Raw genomic sequence first — 20,315 nt, 5'->3', positions numbered from 1 at the left:
AAATCGCGTCCATAAACGAAAATCAGAATCCGTACATCATTGGGCCGACTCGCAAGTGCTTTCAATAGAAAAGAATACAACATGTAAATTTACTAAAAATCATGTATTCAAACATGCCTGTAAATTGAGCAAACTTGGGTCAAAGTTTAAAATACACCTGCCTGTCAGCAGCGTGTTTAGCAGAAGCATGCGCAGATCAGTGTGATCTGTGCATGCTTCTCAGTGTAAAAAAGGCTTTAAATTGTTAAATGTGAAAAAAAAATTACATGGGGTCCATGACTATGTGTGCTCCCGCACATCGTCAGCTACATTGCCCATCGGACCTGCAGGTCCAATGGGCGATATCGTCAGCGGGGGCCATTCTGCCAAATTAAGCATGGCCCCCGCTATTGCGCCGTTGCTCCTGTTTATGTACTATACCAATGCCGGGAGTCCCACCGGGCCTGTTGCGAACGAGATCGTGCTGTGTACACATCGTTTAGTGTGTACCTAGCATTAGGGTATAGGAATTCCCTTTCACCATCAGTAACTGCCTGTTACTGACTCCTCCCACTGCATAAGGCGGGTAACTTGTTGCAACAGCCAGGCTCCTACAGCTACACCTGGAACTGCTTGTTCCCCCAGCAAATGGTTAGTCAAAAGCTTAATTAACATGTCAGACCTTTACCACTTTTCAAGGCTTTTACAAACTCTTTAAACATTACTGTTATATAAAAGTGCTCAGTCTACATGGTTAAACGTATGTTTCTACAATTACGCACATTACCAGGATTACATCACCTTCGTGCTTTAGCCCTGGACATTAACTATTCTATTGCAGCAGTACCAAGCATTACATATTACATATTAAAATACATTAAGACCTTTCCCAACATTTTATATGCTTTTCAAAACAATGTTTGTCTAGTCCCAGCGATCAGCTCTGAGAATGAACTGTCTTGGTGGAGCATCAGACCAGCCAGCTGCAACAGATATTAAAATTTACATACTACATCATTACATAAGCAATTCGCATTGAGGTAATAATTACCTTTTATGGCACCACAGCACGAAAGTTTATGCAGTGCTGACGATCTTGGCTATATGGCTAGGGTACCTGGCCACAATTGTATACAAGTATGGGATGATTCTGTATATTGTGTTTTCCTTTTTAAATACACACATTCATAAGAAAATACACTCTTTCAAATCTGTGTTTTTAAATTTCAGGACAAGATTAAAAATCATCTAACCTTCGCCAAATCCTAAAAGTTAAACAAACCTAAACTCATCTGACCAACTTTATTATTAGTCAACAAAATATTAGCCAACATGAAGAAGATAGAAACAGAGAATTTTACGGCAGATAAGAACCTTTTTTTTTTTAACCTTTTGGTAACCTTAACTCTTATTTGACATTTAATTTATTGTAAGGATATTCTCATGCAGATCCCAGGCATGTTTAAATTGTCTTGGCCTCTGCCACCTCTGATGGGAGTCTGTTCCACTTATTCACTACACTTTCTGTGAATTCATTTTTCCTCAAATTTCCTTTGAACATACAGTACCTCCCTCCAGTTTCAACGCATATCCTTGTGTTCTAATACTTCTCTTCCTTTGAAGAATGTTTCCCTTCTGTACCAGTGTAATAGAGCCCATACACCTACACGACCAGCTTAAGATCCGATTCATATATACGATTTCCCGGAGCTCCCAGGCAGTCCCGGCAGCATGTTTGTTGTTTTTCTTTAGCACAGGATCTGTCGTGAGATCGATCCTGTGTCTCGCAGGCTCATAAAAAAACAGTAATTGAAATTACTTGAATTGCTGCACAATGGATCGCATGAACAAAACAAACGGCACGATCTGCACACGATACGATGGACCATATGTGCTGCACATCTGATCATAAGATCTGATTACAGGAGCCGCGGGAGCATGCATCGGATCTTATCTTACTAAACAAAGACACGATTTTCACAAGATCCATCTTATGACTCGTCGAAAATCGTGCAATTGGCCCGAAATCGTGCAGGTGTATGGGGACCTTTACACTTGAGATATTTGAATGGTTCTTTCATGTTCCTCTTTCCCTTCTCTGCTCCAAACTATACATATTCAGATATTTTAGTGTTTCCTGGCAAGTTTTGTGAAGTAGGCCATGCAACATTTTGTACATTCTCTAATGTATTATATCCTGGAGATACGGCCTCCAGAACTAAACATTGTATTCTAGATGAGGATGAGGCAGTATGAGGCCGTACCAGTGACATTACTTTTATCTTGCTACTGATTCCTGATATGTAAAAAAAGTGAAAAGATATGTGAAAAAAGTACACCACGTGAGTCAGTAGCTTATAGATTGTCTCTAGCTGAATTAACTTTAAATAATTGTACCCTGTATTAATTTATCATTCTTGTGACAGAATGGAAGGACCATTGCGATCGCTATGCCGTTGCAGCACAACATAAGGACGCCCACTTTACCTTACACACATCCGTAATGTTTAGCAAGACTTCGAAACCATTGGTACAATCGAGTACCATCGCAGCCTCATGCACACTTGCACAAGGTCTGGCATTACTCAGAAATTGCTAACTTCATCGTACGCTATGAGTCCTCAAGCTGTGTAAGGCATCGCAGTAGATCATTTATGCACGCCCCTGCAACGGCGTTCAAACGCACTGGCATGCCTGCGTTTCGCCGACCATCCCCCTGTCACCACCCACAAACGGCATTTCCTGTCAATCACTCTGCGATGGGTCTGTGTAGTCACTGCGATCACAGTCCTGACCACAGTGGCCGGCTCACGCACGCGCATTGTGATGCCTACGCATGCGCAGAACGCAACGGCCGATTGCGTGCGTAATCACAGTTACGATCGGTAATGAATCTGGCCCTTAGTCCTTTCTTATCTTCTTCACTGGTTATCTTCTGTGGCCAGTGATATACTTTTGTTAGGGTTCCCTTGTGTAATGAATGTGCCTCCTCTGACCATTCCTACTGGCAATACTCAACCACTAGGCACTAACCAATTGTGGGAGAGTTCTTGCTGCTATCACCAGATTCCTTCAACTCTACTTGATTGCTTACATTTGGGTTGTTGATATAGCTGGGCCAGAAAACCAAAAAAAATGCACTCTATATGGAGCACTCTAAAGGGATATGTCCAAAAGGTTATACTAGAATCTTAGTAATGTATGCTGCTGCTACACCTGTTTGCCAATAACTGTGGCTGTTCCTCCTGAGTACTTAAGATCAGGACTGTTGGGCAGTATGCATGGGACCTATGTCGGAAGACCGGCAGCAGTGAAGATCCTGACAGGGGATTAAGGTAAGTAACGCTAACTCTCTCCCCCCCTAACCCTAACCTTCCCTTAGGGATGCCTAACCTTAAACTCCCCCCCCCCCCCCCCCCCGTAAGTGCCTCCTAATCCTAACCCCCCCTTCCCCTAGCTTGACCCTAACCCCCCCTTCCCCTAACCCTCCCGGGGGGGTCGCCTAACTTTAAGTCCCCCCGGGAGCCATTAACCTAATCCCCCGCGGCTGTATGTGCCCCATCTCATCTAAATGAACAACATTGTTATTACTTTATTTTTTTATTACCAGTTATTTATATAGCGCACACAATCAGCAGCGCTTTACGGAGAATATTTGGCCATTCACATCTGTCCCTGCCCCAGTGGAGCTTACAATCTATATTTCCTACCACATGTTTACACACATACACACTAGGGTTAATTTTTGCTGAAAGCCAGTTAACCTACCAGTATATTTTTGGAGTGTGGGATTAAACCGGAGTATCTGGAGGAAACCCACGCAAGCATAGGGAGAATATACAAACTCCACACAGGGCTGTAGCTGGAATTGAAACCACAACCTTAACACTGTGAGGCAGTATTGATAACCATTACATTGTCTGTGCTGCCCATCTGTGTATCCTGTATTGTGCACTACCCTCCTGTACCTGTTTGATCTGGTTAATGATCTGTACTTCCTTTATTGCTCACACCCCCCCCCTTGATCTGCATGTTTGGTATTGTTTCCTCTCCTCAACTCCAGGGTCTTCAGTATGTTACTGAGTTGTGCTCATTGATAACTAACCCCCCTCCCCAAGCATACTCGTCAACTTAGCCCAGGCATCTTGTCCTGTCTGCCTCCACTCCACAGCCCCTGACATCCATCCATCTCTTGCGAGCAGAATGATGTGTTAGGAATGATCACTACAGAAGTACAAGTTGGTACACACTACAGGGGTCTTCTGTGCTTTTTATGAAGTTCATGCACAGAGCTTCCAGTCCCTTCTTAAGTATGCACCAATAATTTTGCACTGTGACATCACATTTGTTGAGGAAGCGATGGATTATCTAAAATTGGACTTAAACACAATTTGCCGCAATATGTGATCCCAAAATTACATGCTGTCTCATTATTCAGACCATGCAGAGTAAATAGGATGTACTTTGCTCAAGAGAAGTGGGAATGCCATCTGCACTATGTGTACGCCTGGTTTGCTACTAGCTATTGTCATAAGCGCGCATGCATCTACCCTAGACTATGTGCAAAAGTTACACCTCCAAACTGGCATATTTTTTCTAACTGCCAACTCTGCATAGCCAGAATATGCATTGACACTGTTGTGGCGATGTATCAAACCTTGAAGAGATAAAGTGGAGAGAGATTAAGGGCCTGATTCAGACTTGGGAATAGAGAGAGATATCTCTCTCAACTGATCATCTTGGTGAAACCATGCTGCACTGCAGGTGGGCAGATTTAAAATGTGCAGAGAGATTTAGGGCGTGATTCAGACCCACTCGCGAGCGGGTCGATGTTATGGACTGAGCATGCGCACGACGGAGGGAGCTCCGTCGTGCGCATGCGCCAGACGCGACGAGCGACGGAAAGTCCTTCGCTCGTTGTGTCCGATCAAAGGGGGCGTGCTGTCAATGTTGATTGACAGCACTCTCCCTTTGGTGGGCGTGCTGGGGGCGTGCCTCCCTGACGGGGGCGTTCCCACGGGAACGCCTCCCGTCAGAAGCCGGCCCACTGACATCACTAGTGATGTCAGTGGGAGTGATTTTGGCTCTGATAGAGCCAAAATCACTCCGGAGCTTGCGGTTGAAAACCTCAACCGCAGGCTCCGGCTCGCAATTTCGATGGTCGCGATGGTCGAGACCATCGCGGCCATCACAAAGCACGCTCGTATAGCCTGTGGGTGGTGACCCACAGCTATACGAGCATCCAGGAGGACGCTCCATGAAAATGGAGCCCGGCCCTCATTCAGAGCGTGCGCTCTGCTCAGAGCGTACGGCTCTGAATGAGGGCCTTAGATTTGGGAGGAGTGTTTCCAAACTGACATCTAAATTGTAGAGTAATAATAAAGCTGTGCAGTATCTGTGGGTTACATGCAAAAGCAGCCAGTATTTACCCCACATGTTAAAAAATATGTATTTACACCGCTTGCATTGCAATATGGTTTGTTCAGGTTCACAGTTGAGAGAGATACCTCTCTCTATTCCCAACTCTGAATCAGGCCCTAAGTACCAACAAATCAGCTTCTGTCATTTTTCAAACACAGGGCCCGATTCAGAGATTTACGCAATGCCAATATTTACGTAGATCAAGCGATTGTTTGCCATTGTGCATGCGTAAAAGCCGTACTGTGCATGTGCAGCAATTGATTTGTGATTACGCTCACACAGATAATTCAGTTGCAAAAAGAGTGACAGGTAGTCAGTGTTTGGGGGAGGTATTGGGGTGGCTAGGCAAACGCAGACATGTCTGGACCATTTATACTCTGTTTCATGGGAGTGCATAAATTAGCCATTGCACTCTCCTTCGCAGTATGGGAGCTCTTAGCATGTCGGGAGAGTGTTTGAGAAAGGTAAGAGTTCACTCAGAAGATGCGTGACTGCCCGATCTGTGTTGATGGTCCTGATGTTGCACGTTGTCAGACGGATATGAGAAGGCAGCAGTGGGCGTCCCTATGCTCGGGGAAGCTTTGGAAGTCCTCAGCATATTTTAGCAATTGCGATCCGTGAGAGATCGCAGTTGCAATTGTATTAGCGTAAATCTCGGGATCAGGCCCAGTCTGTAGAATGGCAGTTAAAAGCTGATTGGTTAGTATTTTATCTCTGTCCACTTTATCTCTCTCTCCAAGCTTTGATAACTCTCCCCTGTAACTCTCACCAGTTTATCTATCTCCATCTCAACCTAGTTATGCCTTTTCAGTCAGAATTGTAGATGCAATCAGGATTGATTCTGCATCTCTCATGCTCATGCACAGAGTCAAAACACAATGCAAGATACGCTTCACAACAAGTGTATGTTCAAATCTGCCTCAGCCCTTTACCCTGTCTCTAATCACACAGAAAAAAGGAGAATGACCTCCTGCTGACAAAGGCAACATTGACCTCAGACTAAATGCCCAACTAACATCGGTTACACAGCGACAGGGCCTGATTTTGAGTCGCACGCAGTGCCGATGTTCACGAGTTTAACTATTTTTTGCTACTGCACATGCACTTAAATCTTTAAGAACTAACTTGTATGGCTTATGCGTTATACTGTGTATGCGCAGAGTGATACTAGTGGGTGAGACACACGTTGTCAGAAATGTATTGGAAATGGCGCTCCAGGGAGGTGACTGGGATGTAGCTACTCAAAATCATGGAGATGTACAGTCTTATGGGCGCGTAATGGGAGTGTGTTGCAGAACTGATTGTTGTGAACGGAGGCCACACTCTGACAGAGATTCTGCATATTGGGCCTTATTCAGAGTTGTGCGCTATGCCAATGTTTGGAAATGAGCAATTATCGGTAAACTGCACACGCATCACACTACGTTTGCGCTAGGCCAATCGGCAATCCAGCGTGCAACTCTGGATTTCCAGGAAAGCACCTTTTGGGGGAGGTAATGGGGGAGTGGTGGACAAAAACGCAGGCCTGTAGTGGGCATTTTATGGCTACATCTGCGATCCTGTATGCTAATAGCATGGCTCCGGTGTCTCAGTTCAGGTAGACATGCTGCGTAGCACTGCCATAGCTCCGGTATGCACCTCTATTCACTTCTGGGCGGCTGCTACAGTTGCACACTTTCTTACATCCGCAGCCTGCAATATCACAGCTGTGATCGGCATAGTGTACAACTCTGAATCAGGCCCATTGTTGGGATAGTGCCCTGTGGATTATTTTCCAGCTTCAGGAGCAATTATACCTAATGGTTTATTTTTATTGCAGATGGTAATTCACAGGTCTTGTATAGCTCACACTGTTGCCAGAGTAATTTTAAAAATAGTAAATTCATAAAATAAATGTGTGTTTTCCTAATATGACACACACACGTAGAAATGCACAAGTGGACCTCCATTCTGAGACATCAGAGTGGAGGTCTAAGTACCAGGGAACTTCATGGTGACGCAGATAACATCATCAGGCCCTTGAAATTTGTTTGTTTCCCAGAAAATGGTATATGGTATGGCTCTAACTGTGTACCTACGCAGTATACTATAATGGAAAAATATTTAAAATGCATGCCTTAATACCTGGACCTAATGCTTATATTAAATGCTATATAAAGTAAGCATATTGGTAGCCTTGTACTTGGGATAACTAATTTGTTGGCTTTAATGGGTAAATTATTTTTGTTATCTAAGCAAGCAGCAGAACTGCAGAATAGCTTAACTGTACAGAACTCCCAGCTTAGACGATCACCACTTTGGTCTTGTGATTGACTCACCGGTAAAGGGTCCCTGCTTTAATCACTCATCAGTAGAAATCATTTAACCTCAGTTGACGTATGATAAACATTTATCATTGCTGAGGAGATCAATTCACGTCAGTACCCTATTAATTTCAATTACCTATGATGGTCAAATACCATAATGGGAAAAATACAGCACACGCTGGATAAGCTTCTCGTGATAACCACTAGTGCCTTCCAAGCCTTCATCTGGAGTCTCGCTACGTCCTGCTTTGTTGTCAGATTTGTTTGTTATAGTTTGTAACACTTATTCAAATTGTCTGCTTATATCTTATTAGAGGTAGGTGTCTCTTTCTTTGATTTAATGTATTATTTTAACTTATTTCTGAGGATAAGGGTAATATATGTAAGAGGCAACCCATGCATTCACTAAAGTGTTTTAGGTTCCCTATCCGCTGTACTTCCTTAGGGAGTGCTGGATTTTTTTTCAAGTGTGCAACATACTTTGAATGCAATGAAATGGCACAAGCAGACACACACACACACACACACACACACACACACACACACACACACACACACACACACACACACACACACACACACACACACACACACACACACACACACACACACACACACACACACACACACACACTTTGTATGTATAAACAAATACAAAAGGGTGTGGACACACTAGAATTGGTTCTATGTGTCAGAGCTTTTAAAAGTCAGTTGGTAACTGGCATTATAGTTTGACTAATCCTCATAATTATTGTCTATTTATTATTTTTCAATTATTTAACAAAACACTGTACTATTATAACTGTTTTCAAAATGTGAAGCAAACAAATTTTTTATTTAATGCATGAAAATGTGCTGTTTTATTAAAGCTGGTTTAAGTCAGTCTAAGACATTGAAGTCTAGAGGTTATATTTAATAAACTGAATTTTTACAAACTGACAATTTTCAGTTTTGTTTTTGTTTAAAGGCTGTACATTGCATATATTGCATGGAGAAAAGAATTGGCACTATAAAGAACCACAACAAATCATTGGTTTGGGAAAAGTGCATTTAGTAAATATACGCATAGGACTCTCTATTTTCTTTAACCCTGCCAGCAATGTAGGTACTGGGGGTATGTTTTCTACTGAACAGAGGTAAATCTACAGTTTTTGAAAGATTAATTGATTATATCTTCACAGTTGTTTTATCTGGTTATTTTAGGCTTTCCTCACTTTGGCAGAAGTGTCTATCATTCCTACATTCCAATGAGTCACCTTGATCCTTCTGGTGGTGTTAGTCCACTGTTAACGCATATGGGTCCACACAGTTTGATTGAGCCCCAGAAAGGTAATTTTAGCATCTTTACTTGTCGCTTCACTAACAAAATATTGAGAGCAATTTCTCCTCCTCTATTACAAAGTATCTTTAGTGTGAGAGGGATGTAGTCAGGATACCGGCGGACACTATCCCGCCCGACGATATCCCGACACTTACATCTCGACATGGGACTAAAGATAGACGTTGAAATCCCGACGCCTATCATTAGCCCCACTACGGAATCCCGACACCCGACATACCGAACGAAGGGTGCCCGGGTGTCTTAGCATCTAGCCGTGGGGGGGAAGGGTTAGGTTTAGGGACCTCCGGGGGGGACTTATGGTTAGGCACCCCCCGGGAGGGTTAGGGTAGGGGAAGGGGGGTTTAGGCTTAGGCACCACTGGGGGGTTAGGGTTAAGCACCCCCCCGGGAGGGTTAGGTTTAGGGTGCGGGGTCGGGGGGGTTAGGTTTAGGCACTAACGGGGGAAGGTTAGGTTTAGGCACTAGGGGGGGAGGTTAGGGTTAGTCACCTCTAAGGGAGGGTTAGGATACTTTCCTTCAGCTGTCGGGATTTCGACCCGCCGGGCTGCCGCTGTCAGTATTTGATCTGGCTGCTAAACAGCCGCCGGCATTACATACCGATTCCGTGTAAGATAGCTAACTTTCACTGTTATGGCAGCATAAAGTCTAGAAGGGAATGTAACTTACATTCCTTTCTAGACGTCACGCTGCCATAGTAGTGAAAGTTAGCTATCTCACACTAAAGAAACCTTGTAATATATAAGCACCACATAAATGTATACTAAAATAAATTAATACACAATAGAGAGCAGAAACTTGTACATAAATTGCTGCAATATAAACCTTACACTGTTATAGAAAACAATGTTGTTCTGTATTTGTGTATTACAATCTTCAAGAACAGTGCATATGTATATATTTGTTACCTAAAATTAGCTGTAATTGGCAAAATATGGAAAAACATTGTTTTAGAAGTCTCTAAATGAACCACAAAGTGCCTACAAAGAGTCATTTTTTCCCCCGACATAATCACCTTACTCTTTTATAACATAAATGCAAGGCAGTCTCTCATGCTTAATATTTTTTTATTTATGTATTTTCCTTTTTTTTCCTCTTTTTATAGATCGGTTTTGTTTCTCTGGTCAACAATCAACATATCATCCTCCAACATCAATGTTGAAGACCTCAAGTAATCAGTCACAGAGCTCCCACTTACATGAAAATGATCCTGTGTGTCACACTCATAAGAATCCTAAAGAGGCTTCCAAAGAGACTCGGGAAAAAGTTTGCAGAAATGAACCGTTAGTTAGCTCTTGCTTACTAGGCACATCAAAAAAGGATAGGCGTATTGCAGAAGAGACCCAGTCTGGCAATTTAGTTGATCGCAATTTGGACACTAAAGTGGAAAGGGAGAGAAAGAAAAGTGGTCTTCATAGAGTACTTAAAATAGAGGAACATAATTCTCCATTTATATCTGAACTTATGCCAAACCGCTGGTCGGGTAATATTGAGACTAAATCCAAACACCCTCTTCAGATATCTCTTCTGAGTAACTGTAATCATGGGGGTAATTCATTGGCCAAATCTCATGGCTCAGAAGAGGACAGATGTGTAACAGACCAAAATAGGCACGATGAGAATATTAGGCCTCTGTGCTATACAAGCTCCAGTCAAGCTAAGCGTAGCGATTCTGTTGTGACATCCGCTATAGAAATGGGTGTGCCCTGCAGCTGCCCTTCACAGTCTTCACATTTTTTGTGCAAATTATCCTCCACTTCCTCATTACCTACTCAACCTCTCCACTCTTCCGTATACAGCATCATCCCACAAGCCAAGGAAATGAACAGTGAGCTAAAGATTTTAGCTCCAACCTTTGTGCCTACTGTTGAGGCTTCTGACGAACAGAGTGATAATATACAGGTTGTTTCACAAAGCAAAGTGAGCAATTCAGAAGAAAAGGCTGAATTCTCTCTCCCTCATTTTCCCCAGGACTTTTCAACAACTGAACCGAAGAGAGTAGATGTTTTCAGAGAGCAGGGATCTGTAATTTGCTGTAATAACTCTCTGAAATGCCAAGACGTATCAGATTCCTCCTTGAACACTCCTGGGCATACCTTTTTAGAGAAAAGGACCTTTGTTTCTAGTACTGTTCCTACTCCTTGCAGGCAGGGAGACCGCACCAAAGAAACATGCAAGGTCTCTGGATTGATAGATACTCGGCAGCAACATACAAGACATTCCTTTGTGAAACTTCCAGAACAAAAAGTAAAGCAGTTAGAAATTGGTGATTGTAATACTTTACAGGTTGCTGTTTTAGCAGCACAACATTCCCAAGTGAGCCATGGAAAAGAAGAATCAAAGAAACTTTGTGCAGAATCAAAGACTTTTGGTCCTAGTAAAGCCAGTTCAGAAACCCAACAACCGTCTATTTATTGTGAGAGATCCGCCATGCAGAGTCTTATAAAGTACAGTGGGAACTTTGCTAAAGAGACAGATGCTTGGCAAAGCAGTAGCAAGAAAAGTCCTTTTGGGGGACTTGGGACCATGAAATTGAATGAATCCCAATTAAAAGCTGTCAAGGTCCAGAGTATGTCACAACCAGAAGTTAAGAAAGATCCAGATAGACCTGGGAGTGCTAAGTTACTTACAAAGGACATAGTGGGTTTTCAGGGTGAAATAGAAGTGCGGAATCCACCTGTAGGCATTGCTGTGGCTGTTGCTCGGCAAAAGGACAGTACTGGAAGTAAAATCATTTCCTCTAAAGGTAGGACAATTTGATGTTATAAACTATGTTTAGGATTGTAGTCAAAACTTTAGGAAGCACTTATGTTTGTGTATGTGCCTAATTTGTGAGTTTATATGCAGATGCAAATATATTTACATTTTTTGGGTAAAATATTTTAAAATAATTATTAAAAATAAATGTGGTCCTTTCAAGATTCATTCATTATGGTGGATCAGACGTGTTTCAGACTGTTTGACTAAGTTTGCATTTTGTAAATATACTGGACTCTCCCATTACCAATGACTGTGTAAATGGAGAGGAACTTTTATTTTTTTATAGCTGTAAAGGTTTTGCAATTATTGTTTACTAGCTGGTATATCCGTCATTGCCGGGGTTGTACACTGAACCCTGAAGTACACATGCAGCCTTTATTTGTTTATATTGTCCTCCCTTATAACCGCATTCCATTGGTCCTGAAAAAGACCTTACTGTTTACTAACATGCATGCATACCGTGGGTGCAAGGGGTGCGGCTGCTATGGTGCCCAAGCCGCCTCTGTGGCCCGCCACTCCGCCTGCATCCAGGCAGTCATGGAGAGACAGCGCCGCCGGTCGCGAGCCAATCAGAGCTCGTGGACCGGCAGCCAATCAGCAGTGGTGGCTCCTGATTGGCTGTCGATCCGCGAGCTCTGTTTGGCTCGTGACCGGTGCCAGATGCAAATTGCACTGGCGCTGTCTGTCCATGTCTGCCGCTGCCTGTCGGTGCGCTAACTGTAATTAGCTGGTGCACTGGCCCCAAATCCACACCTGCTGGCTGCTAATGGCACACAGTGGGATGCGAGAGGCTGCTGGAGGGACACAGGGAGGTGAGTTTGCTGTGGAGGCATACTGTGTAAGGGGCACTACTATTGTGTGGAATAATGTGTTACATGGGGCACTACTACTATGTGGCATAATCTGTAAAGGGCATTATTGTGAAGTGTAAGGGGCATTACTGTATGGCATAATGTATAAGGGGCATTACTACTGCATGGCATAATGTGCATAAGGGGTACTACTGTGTGGCATAATCAGAATGGGGTCTGTGTGGCATAACATGAATGGGCTCTGTGTGGGGGCAAATGTATGTGATTTTTTTACCTCTTGGCCCGTCCGCCCTTTTACGATCTTGCTATGTGGCCCACAAAGTTCTAGTTACGCCCTTGCGTGAAAACAGGCTCTGGATTTAATATGAACTTGCACAAGTCATCAAGTTTGCTCAGACTGAGGTTAAAAGGATACTTTTGTAGCTATCTCACAGGTTTTTGGCAGACTGCCAATTTCCACTGTAGCCAGCACCAATTTTTAGGGATCGTGTGACCCTGACTAACTTCAACCCAAGCCAAAAACCTAATCCTGGTCATACTACACCACCATCCCAAATTTGGTGGAGCTAGGTCCAAAACTCTGGCCAGGCATAAAGGACAAACATACAGACAGACAAGCCAGACAGACACGCTTTCTCGCTTATATAGATTAAAAATATTTACCTATGGATATGCTAGAGTTAAGACAATATGGAACATAACTGCTTTCTATTTAATTTATTGTCTCTCCTCTCTGTTATTTATTCTCCCTACTGCATATATAAACAATAAGTCGTGGGGATCATTAACTACTATGCCCCAAAAATATAGACAAAATTCCAAAATCGGCTACTTAAAAATTTCATTTTATAATCAAATGGAATGAAAGTGTTGTGGTACACCATAAGCTTGCAGTGGCTAGCAGTACAGAATGTAGTCAACGTCCCGGCACAGACAATGCCTGCGGACAGAATCCCGATCCAGACAGTGAGTATCGCCTACTCAACCCAGCAGTACATTTGTTCACATGGCAGCTTTCATATTCCAATTTTACAGTACTAATATAAATGTTTCAGAAGTGCCGAGATGCAGTCATCAGCAGTGATATTATTACAGGATCCAATTTTGAGTCCCAACTTTGCCAGTCACAGGTTAGGAATAGGAGGCGAAGAAACCTAAAATCTATTTGGCTGACCGTCTTGGACATAGATGAGACTTCTAAATTGGTAGGTAAGAAAACATGGTTGTTAGGACAAATAAATGTAGGTTCCACACCAGGCCATCATTGTAGTATGTCCCTCTTAAGAGTGCAGGTCGCCTTTCCTTACCACTCAAGTCACCAGTTCCCCCCCTTCTTTTTTTTCTCCTCTCTCCCCTCCAGGTGTCTCTGCGTCATTTATTCTTCTACTCTATTGCATTCCTTTTAACCCTCCCAAGAATTTGACAATTCTATCTATCTGAATGTACTCAACTCTCCTACAAAATGTGTAATTGACATACAATACTTTAAGCGTTGGGACCCTGATGTTATTCTGCTCCAAGGAACACATTTAAAACCCCCTCATCCCTCCTTAGCTTGTAAACAGTACCCCCATGTTTACTACTCTTCTTTGTCAGCAAAGCGATGGGGAGTTGCTCTCCTCATTCACCACAGAGTCCCCCTCACATCAACAAGGCTATCTTTAACACTCACGGTTGCTTCTTAATTTTAGCAGGTTTATTGCCCAAATCCCCTATTTCCCTTGCTTCAGGGTATGCTCCTAATCTGCAGCAGGATGCCCTCAACACTGAATTGTTTGAGCGACTCAGCTAAGTGCCCATTGGCATGACGGTCATTGGTGGGGACTTTATTACCACCCTAGATCCCAACTAGGATAGGTCACACCTCTGAGGTCATTGTAGCTTTCACTCTAAGCAGTGTTAGGAGACAGAGTGAAAAGTGATAAGAAAGGCTGTGTTTGAAACATGACAGTTGGGAGCTGATAGGCTGGCACGATATCACATATCACATTCTTATCACTTTTCACTCTGTCTCCTAACACTGCTTAGTAAATAGACCCCTAAAGCTTTTAAAAAACTGTTGTCATTCATGCAATCACATGATCTTTATGATGCTTCTTCAATGCGACACGATTTCTGAGCTTTCTACAGCTTTTACTGACTTTTACAATGCTTCCCCTGAGATCTCCCCTCATCCCTTTGGGAGGTTCATAAAGCCACTCTTTGAGGGTGGCTTATCATTCTAAACGCAGCCCGACATAGAATTGAAAGGGCATGAATCGAGGAGCTAGATTCTCAAATTTCATCACCCACCCTGCTCCATCAGCAGTTCCCCAAAAAGTCCACATACATTAAATGTATCTCTCTCAAAGGCCAAACTGACTAAAAAGACTGTGCTGTTGCTACTAACTTCGATGTCCCTCATAGAGTTGTTACATAGCAGAATTATAACACAATCGCTGAGTTAGAAATATAATATTTAGTACACCTCTGCAAGGAACTGCTGTTTAAATTCAGGAAGTCACCTAAAGCAACGGAAGGTACCCTAAAAGTAGACGGAAACAGAGCAAAAAATGTGCAGTAGGTGATATTAACACTGCATGTGGCAATATATGTATAAAAGAATGTGAACATTTATTCACATATTTAATCTAAAAACACATACAGTATATAATTATTGTGCTAAAAAAGAGTAATTGTACATAAATGAATTTAGAAACCGGACTGTTGGCTGTCTGTAAAAAAGTCACTGTAAACACAGAAAGAGTTCCTTACCAGCAAATGAGTGGGTGAATTGTGACGTGCGGTGAGGTCAATGGCTAGGGAGGCACACATGGAGATGGGTCTGAGTGCCGGTAGCCTGTCTCGCCCCCTACTCACTGTAACTCTCCCCTCACTACTTTAAGCTTCAGTGTCCATTGATTCTCCTACCTGCATCACTTTGTCTTCTCTTGCTGCTGCTGACTGAGCTCCGATCTCTAAACACTGCAGTGTACTTCCTGGTCACATGACACATCCAAGGTGTCCACCAGTGCTCAAGGCACACCCCCAATACTCAGAGGCATGCCTTTATTAGCTCTTTCTGTGCAGCTTACTGCCCGTGGTGTGGCCCGGCCCCCAGCTCTGCAAGCAGTGTCTGACTTTACAGAAGTGAGGCTGAGCTGTTGCTGCCTCATCTCTCGTCTCCCTGCAGTCTCAGGGAGCTCAACAAAGCTGGTGAGTGTTAACTACAAAAATGATTACAGTAAACAAAGAAGATGCTTATAAGTTATAAATATCTTCTTTGTGTTATTCTGCTCAATTTTGTATCAAATCTCAGGAGGTTTACAGGGGAAGCTCTGCCTACCTAGATTGCACGTTCCTGTGATGATGGTCCAAATAAATAGACAGATTACTCGGGGATATAGAGACTTAGGGCCTGATTCAACGTGCACTGCTGAACGCATATTCCCGGGAATCTGCTTATGTGCAGGACCCATTCTGCGAGTGTTCAGAATGGGTCCTGCTAAGATGCATGCAAGCCCTTGAATGCCTCTGCCTGATTGACAGGTAGAGGCATTTTGGGGGCAGTGCGGGGGCACACAGTTGGTTCCACGTCTTACTCGTCTCCAAAATGTACATTTTTTTTGTACCTCTCCTACAATAAAAGGGGCTTAAATCATCACTAGAACCACCAGTCATAAATAATAAAGGCCGAGGCCTTATCCTTTCCTTGCCACTTCGTGTAGTGAATGGCATATTGCCAATTTTTTTGTTTAGATTTTTTTTTCTTTAACAGGGTAAAAGTAGATGTTTTTAGCTTGACTTTTTGGCCTGACTTAAGCCCTCTTACATCGGCCTTCATAGATGACGCTGACGGCCTTGCATAGTCATCATGTGACTGTTCTCCATACTCACTGCGGTCTTACAGCAGTGTCACCAAGCAATTATAGCGCAGCTAAGTTACAGCTAACGCACACAACCAACCACACACACAAAAAATTGTTTTTATTTTTTCACTGGTGGTGTGGCAGGCTAACACGTACACACCAAAAAACGGTTTTTATTTTCCACTGGTGGTGTGGCTAATACGCAATCACGCACACACAAAAAATAGTTTTTATTTTTTTTACACTGGGGGTGAAGAAGAGCACCCCTGAAGGACAGAGCACCCCCTGGACAACACAGCAGAACAGCCAGCGAGCCCCTATGGACAGGACAACAGCCAGCCAGCCCCTATATGAATTAATATGGACAACAGCCAGCCAGCCCCTATGGACAGGACAACAGCCAGCCCCTATATGGATTAATATGGACAACAGCCAGCCCCTATGGACAACAGCCAGCCCCTATGGACAGGACAATGTCAAAATAGCCAGCCAGCCCCTATGGACTACAGCCAGCCAGCCCCTATGGACAGGACAATAGCCAGCCAGCTACTATGGACAGGACAACCGCAATTATGCAGCACAGCTCCCAGCACAACCTAGTCACAGTGCATAACAGCAGCCACACAGCAGCGCAGCACAGCTCCCAGCTTCCTCCCTCTTTACTCTCCACAGCCGGAATGAAAAATGGCTGCGATTGCGGGACCTTTATAGAATCCAAAACCCGCGAGAATCCGACGGCGGGATGTTGATGTTTTGCGTCATTTTGAGATCCGAGTCAGGCGGGAAAACCCGAGCCAGCTCGGATCTGACTTGTATTCCCTAAGTTCGGGTGGGTTCGGATCTCTGAGATCCGAACCCGCTCATCTCTACTTATAATCAAAAGTATCTGCTGGAGAAACTGATATATTGACTCCAAATGGACATCATCTAGTTGGTGTAAATAGAATTATTGGATATTTAAGATCAGTGGTTCCCCTTTTTTTATATACCTTCGATTTTTCTAAGAAGAACATTTTTATATGTGTATATTTTGTGAAATTTATTTCATTGTGATTTATAGATGTTTTGATGTATGTGATGGTATCTTTTTTAATTAAACACGTGATTAATATAAACCAGACTTCTATTAGGGAGTTTATTATCCATGCTTAGACTAACGCAATTCTTTTTGTTTGTTAATTTGTACTGAATTTCAGGAGTGAGGGTGTTACAGATACCCTTTTTTGACTGCTGCAGTCTTGATTTGGATGTTTGATTAGTTTATCCAATGGTACAATATTCATTAGCGCCATCAGATCCTCTGATATCTAGTGAGGAATCTTTACGGTCTACAATGAGGGCCTGGCGATTGTGAATATCCCCTCTGGTGGCTGGAGACGATGCTTGATCCATCTCAGGAGGAGAAGGAGGTATGGGGGGAGATGAGGATGTGATCGACTTTCTTTGGCGGTCAAAATGTTGCTTAATTTCTTGTGACCCTCTTTTATTTTAGCTCTCGCCGAGGAGTGGTTTATATTATATTAAAAGATAAATAGTGCTCAGCAAAAATAGATTGTTGGAAAAGAGTAGAAAAAACACCCATTGCAATGTATGTTCTGGGTCAGGAAAAACGGAACTTAGGTTTGCATAATCAAAAAAAGAGCAGCTGAATGTAAGAAAAAATTACACATCTCTTCACTTATAGTCACTCCAAGGTTCCTACTGTCCGCCACATGAGTGCACTGTTGTATCAGGAAACAGACTTCAATGCTCTACTATTGTGCGTCTTTGTCTCCCGAAAATGCATCTTATACCCCTTTTATATCAGAGCTAAAACCTGGGTTATTGCAGGGTTAACCCAGGTAGCTCCTTTGTGTAAAAGGGGACAGGGCTGGATTTCCGGGTCGAGTGACCCGGCAATCCAACCCAGGTAACTTGCAGGGTTTAACACAGGAATAACCCGTGAAACCCTGCAGTGTAAACGGCGCGATCCGGGTCACGATGATCTGGAACCATAATTATTGAAAAAAATCATTAATATCTTGGGTTTTTTTTGTCTTCAAACTTTGTTTTGTCGCTTTTCGCTTATAAGCTTTTTCTGTGTCGTCTGTGTATCATCCAGCAGTAGTCAGCCATCATGCTGACGTCCCAACGACCTTGATATCTTCTTTCTACATCTTTAACGTCTTGGTGGAACCGTTCACCCTGTTCTTCACTGTAGTCTCCGAGATTATTCGGGAAATGCTCAATATGGGAATTCAAAAAATGTTAACTAAAAAGAAATACCGCGCTGGTGAACAAGAATAAATATAAAAATAAAAATTTAATAAAAATAGATCATAAAATACACATAACCAAATGAGTAACAGGACATATAAATACTGTACATTTAAACTCATATTGCAGTCAAGGTTTCTGTAACTATTAAGCATTTCCCTGACAATTTCTTTGTAGTTTGGATCCTTGACATTGCCTAAAAATCACTTGTACTGTGTGTTAGGGACTGTGGACCTGATTCAGAGACGGACGCTCTTTGAGAGCGCTCGCTCTGAATCAGGGCGTCCCCTTTTTAAAAAAAAGACGGCCTCCTGGCCGCTCGCTAAGCTATGGGTGACCACCCACAGCTTTAACGAGCGGCCAGGTGATGGTTGCGATGGTCACGACCATCGGGGCCTGCGACGAGACCCTTGTGGTAGGGTCTTGTTCCCGCGAGCCCCAGTGAGCTTTCGGCTCTAATAGAGCCGGAAGCTCACCCACTGACATCATTCGTGATGTCAGTGGGGCCGCCCCCAAACGGCAGGCGTTCCTTCGGGAACGCCTCCGTTTGGCCAGCCACCCCCCCTGCCTGCCTCCAAAATGGGGCAAGCTGTCAATCACAATCGACAGCTGCCCCGCTTTGGTGCGAGACCCGTAGCGACAGAGCGCCCGTCGCTGGCCGGGTCTCGCGCATGCGCACGCCGGCTCCGGCGTGCGCATGTGCAGTGGGGGAGCATCGACAGCTGTGTGCTCGCGAGCGGGTCTAAATCAGGCCCTGTGTTTGTTGTGGATCCGGGGTGGAAACAGGAGCAGACACCGGAGCAGGTTTAATCTGAAAGGTGGGTTGTTTAATGTAAATGTTCGTAGACATGAACAATAAGATAAACTAAATTCCAGTAATAAACAAACTGATATATGTGGCAGAAGGGAACTGTAGTGAATGGGAGTAAACGAATGTCCAGATCAGTGACAGAGATGAATCCAGATAGACTGTGAGAGTGCAGTGGATATCCTGGTTTGCTGAATAGTGGCTGAAGGGGATATCCGGTAATGCTGTGATGATGGCTGATAGGGAAATCCGGTAATGCTGTGATGATGGCTAAAAGGGAAACCCGGAAATGCTGTGATGATGTCTGAAAGGGAAATCCAGAAATGCTGTGATGATGGCTGAAAGGGAAAACTGGAAATGCTGTGCAGGAATGGGTTAACTGAGGAGACAGGTTCAGGGAGGAATGGGTCTGGTGGAAGGTGCAGGGCTGATCTCCAGCGGAGATCAAGGCAAGGCAGAGCGCTGCAGGCTATGCAGGGAGCCAGAGGCCGACAAGGAGCTAGGGCATGCATCGGAGCACAAGTCTAGGGTTCAGAAGCGCAGAGAACTCTCTCTCACAGCTACGCTGGGCAAACGTTGCCCTGGCAACTACAGGGAGCTCCAAACACCCTTAAGGACCCAGTAGCGGAACATGATAGACCAGAGAGAGCAGGTGTGTACTGTATATGTACTGTGTGTGTATGTGGTGGTAGGTAGGGGTTAAAATGAGCCGGAACAGGGCAAAACTGTGTTTCATCTGTTGTATTTGGTTCCACCTTCGCCAGCTCACCTTGTAGTGGCGGGGGGA

The 20,315-nt window shown here is 43.7% G+C and overlaps 1 protein-coding gene across 8 annotated transcripts in view; it reads left to right on the top strand.

Annotated features, from left to right (window-relative positions):
- The window catches only part of TNRC18 (trinucleotide repeat containing 18), a 416,103-nt gene that overhangs the window by 44,658 nt on the left and 351,130 nt on the right, over nucleotides 1-20,315 (top strand). For all 8 annotated transcript variants that reach the window (XM_088456240.1, XM_088456241.1, XM_088456243.1 and 5 more), the window contains exons 3-4: nucleotides 8,910-9,035; nucleotides 10,150-11,790. In XM_088456240.1, the coding sequence (XP_088312366.1) occupies nucleotides 8,910-9,035; nucleotides 10,150-11,790 (1,767 nt within the window). The remainder of the gene's footprint in view (nucleotides 1-8,909; nucleotides 9,036-10,149; nucleotides 11,791-20,315) is intronic.

Source organism: Taudactylus pleione, unplaced genomic scaffold (assembly GCF_031769625.1).
Source record: "Taudactylus pleione unplaced genomic scaffold, aTauple2 ptg000690l, whole genome shotgun sequence".
Classification (NCBI taxonomy): domain Eukaryota; kingdom Metazoa; phylum Chordata; class Amphibia; order Anura; family Myobatrachidae; genus Taudactylus; species Taudactylus pleione.
The sequence above is the reverse complement of the archived record's forward strand: the minus strand, read 5'-3'. Positions and strand labels throughout refer to the sequence as shown.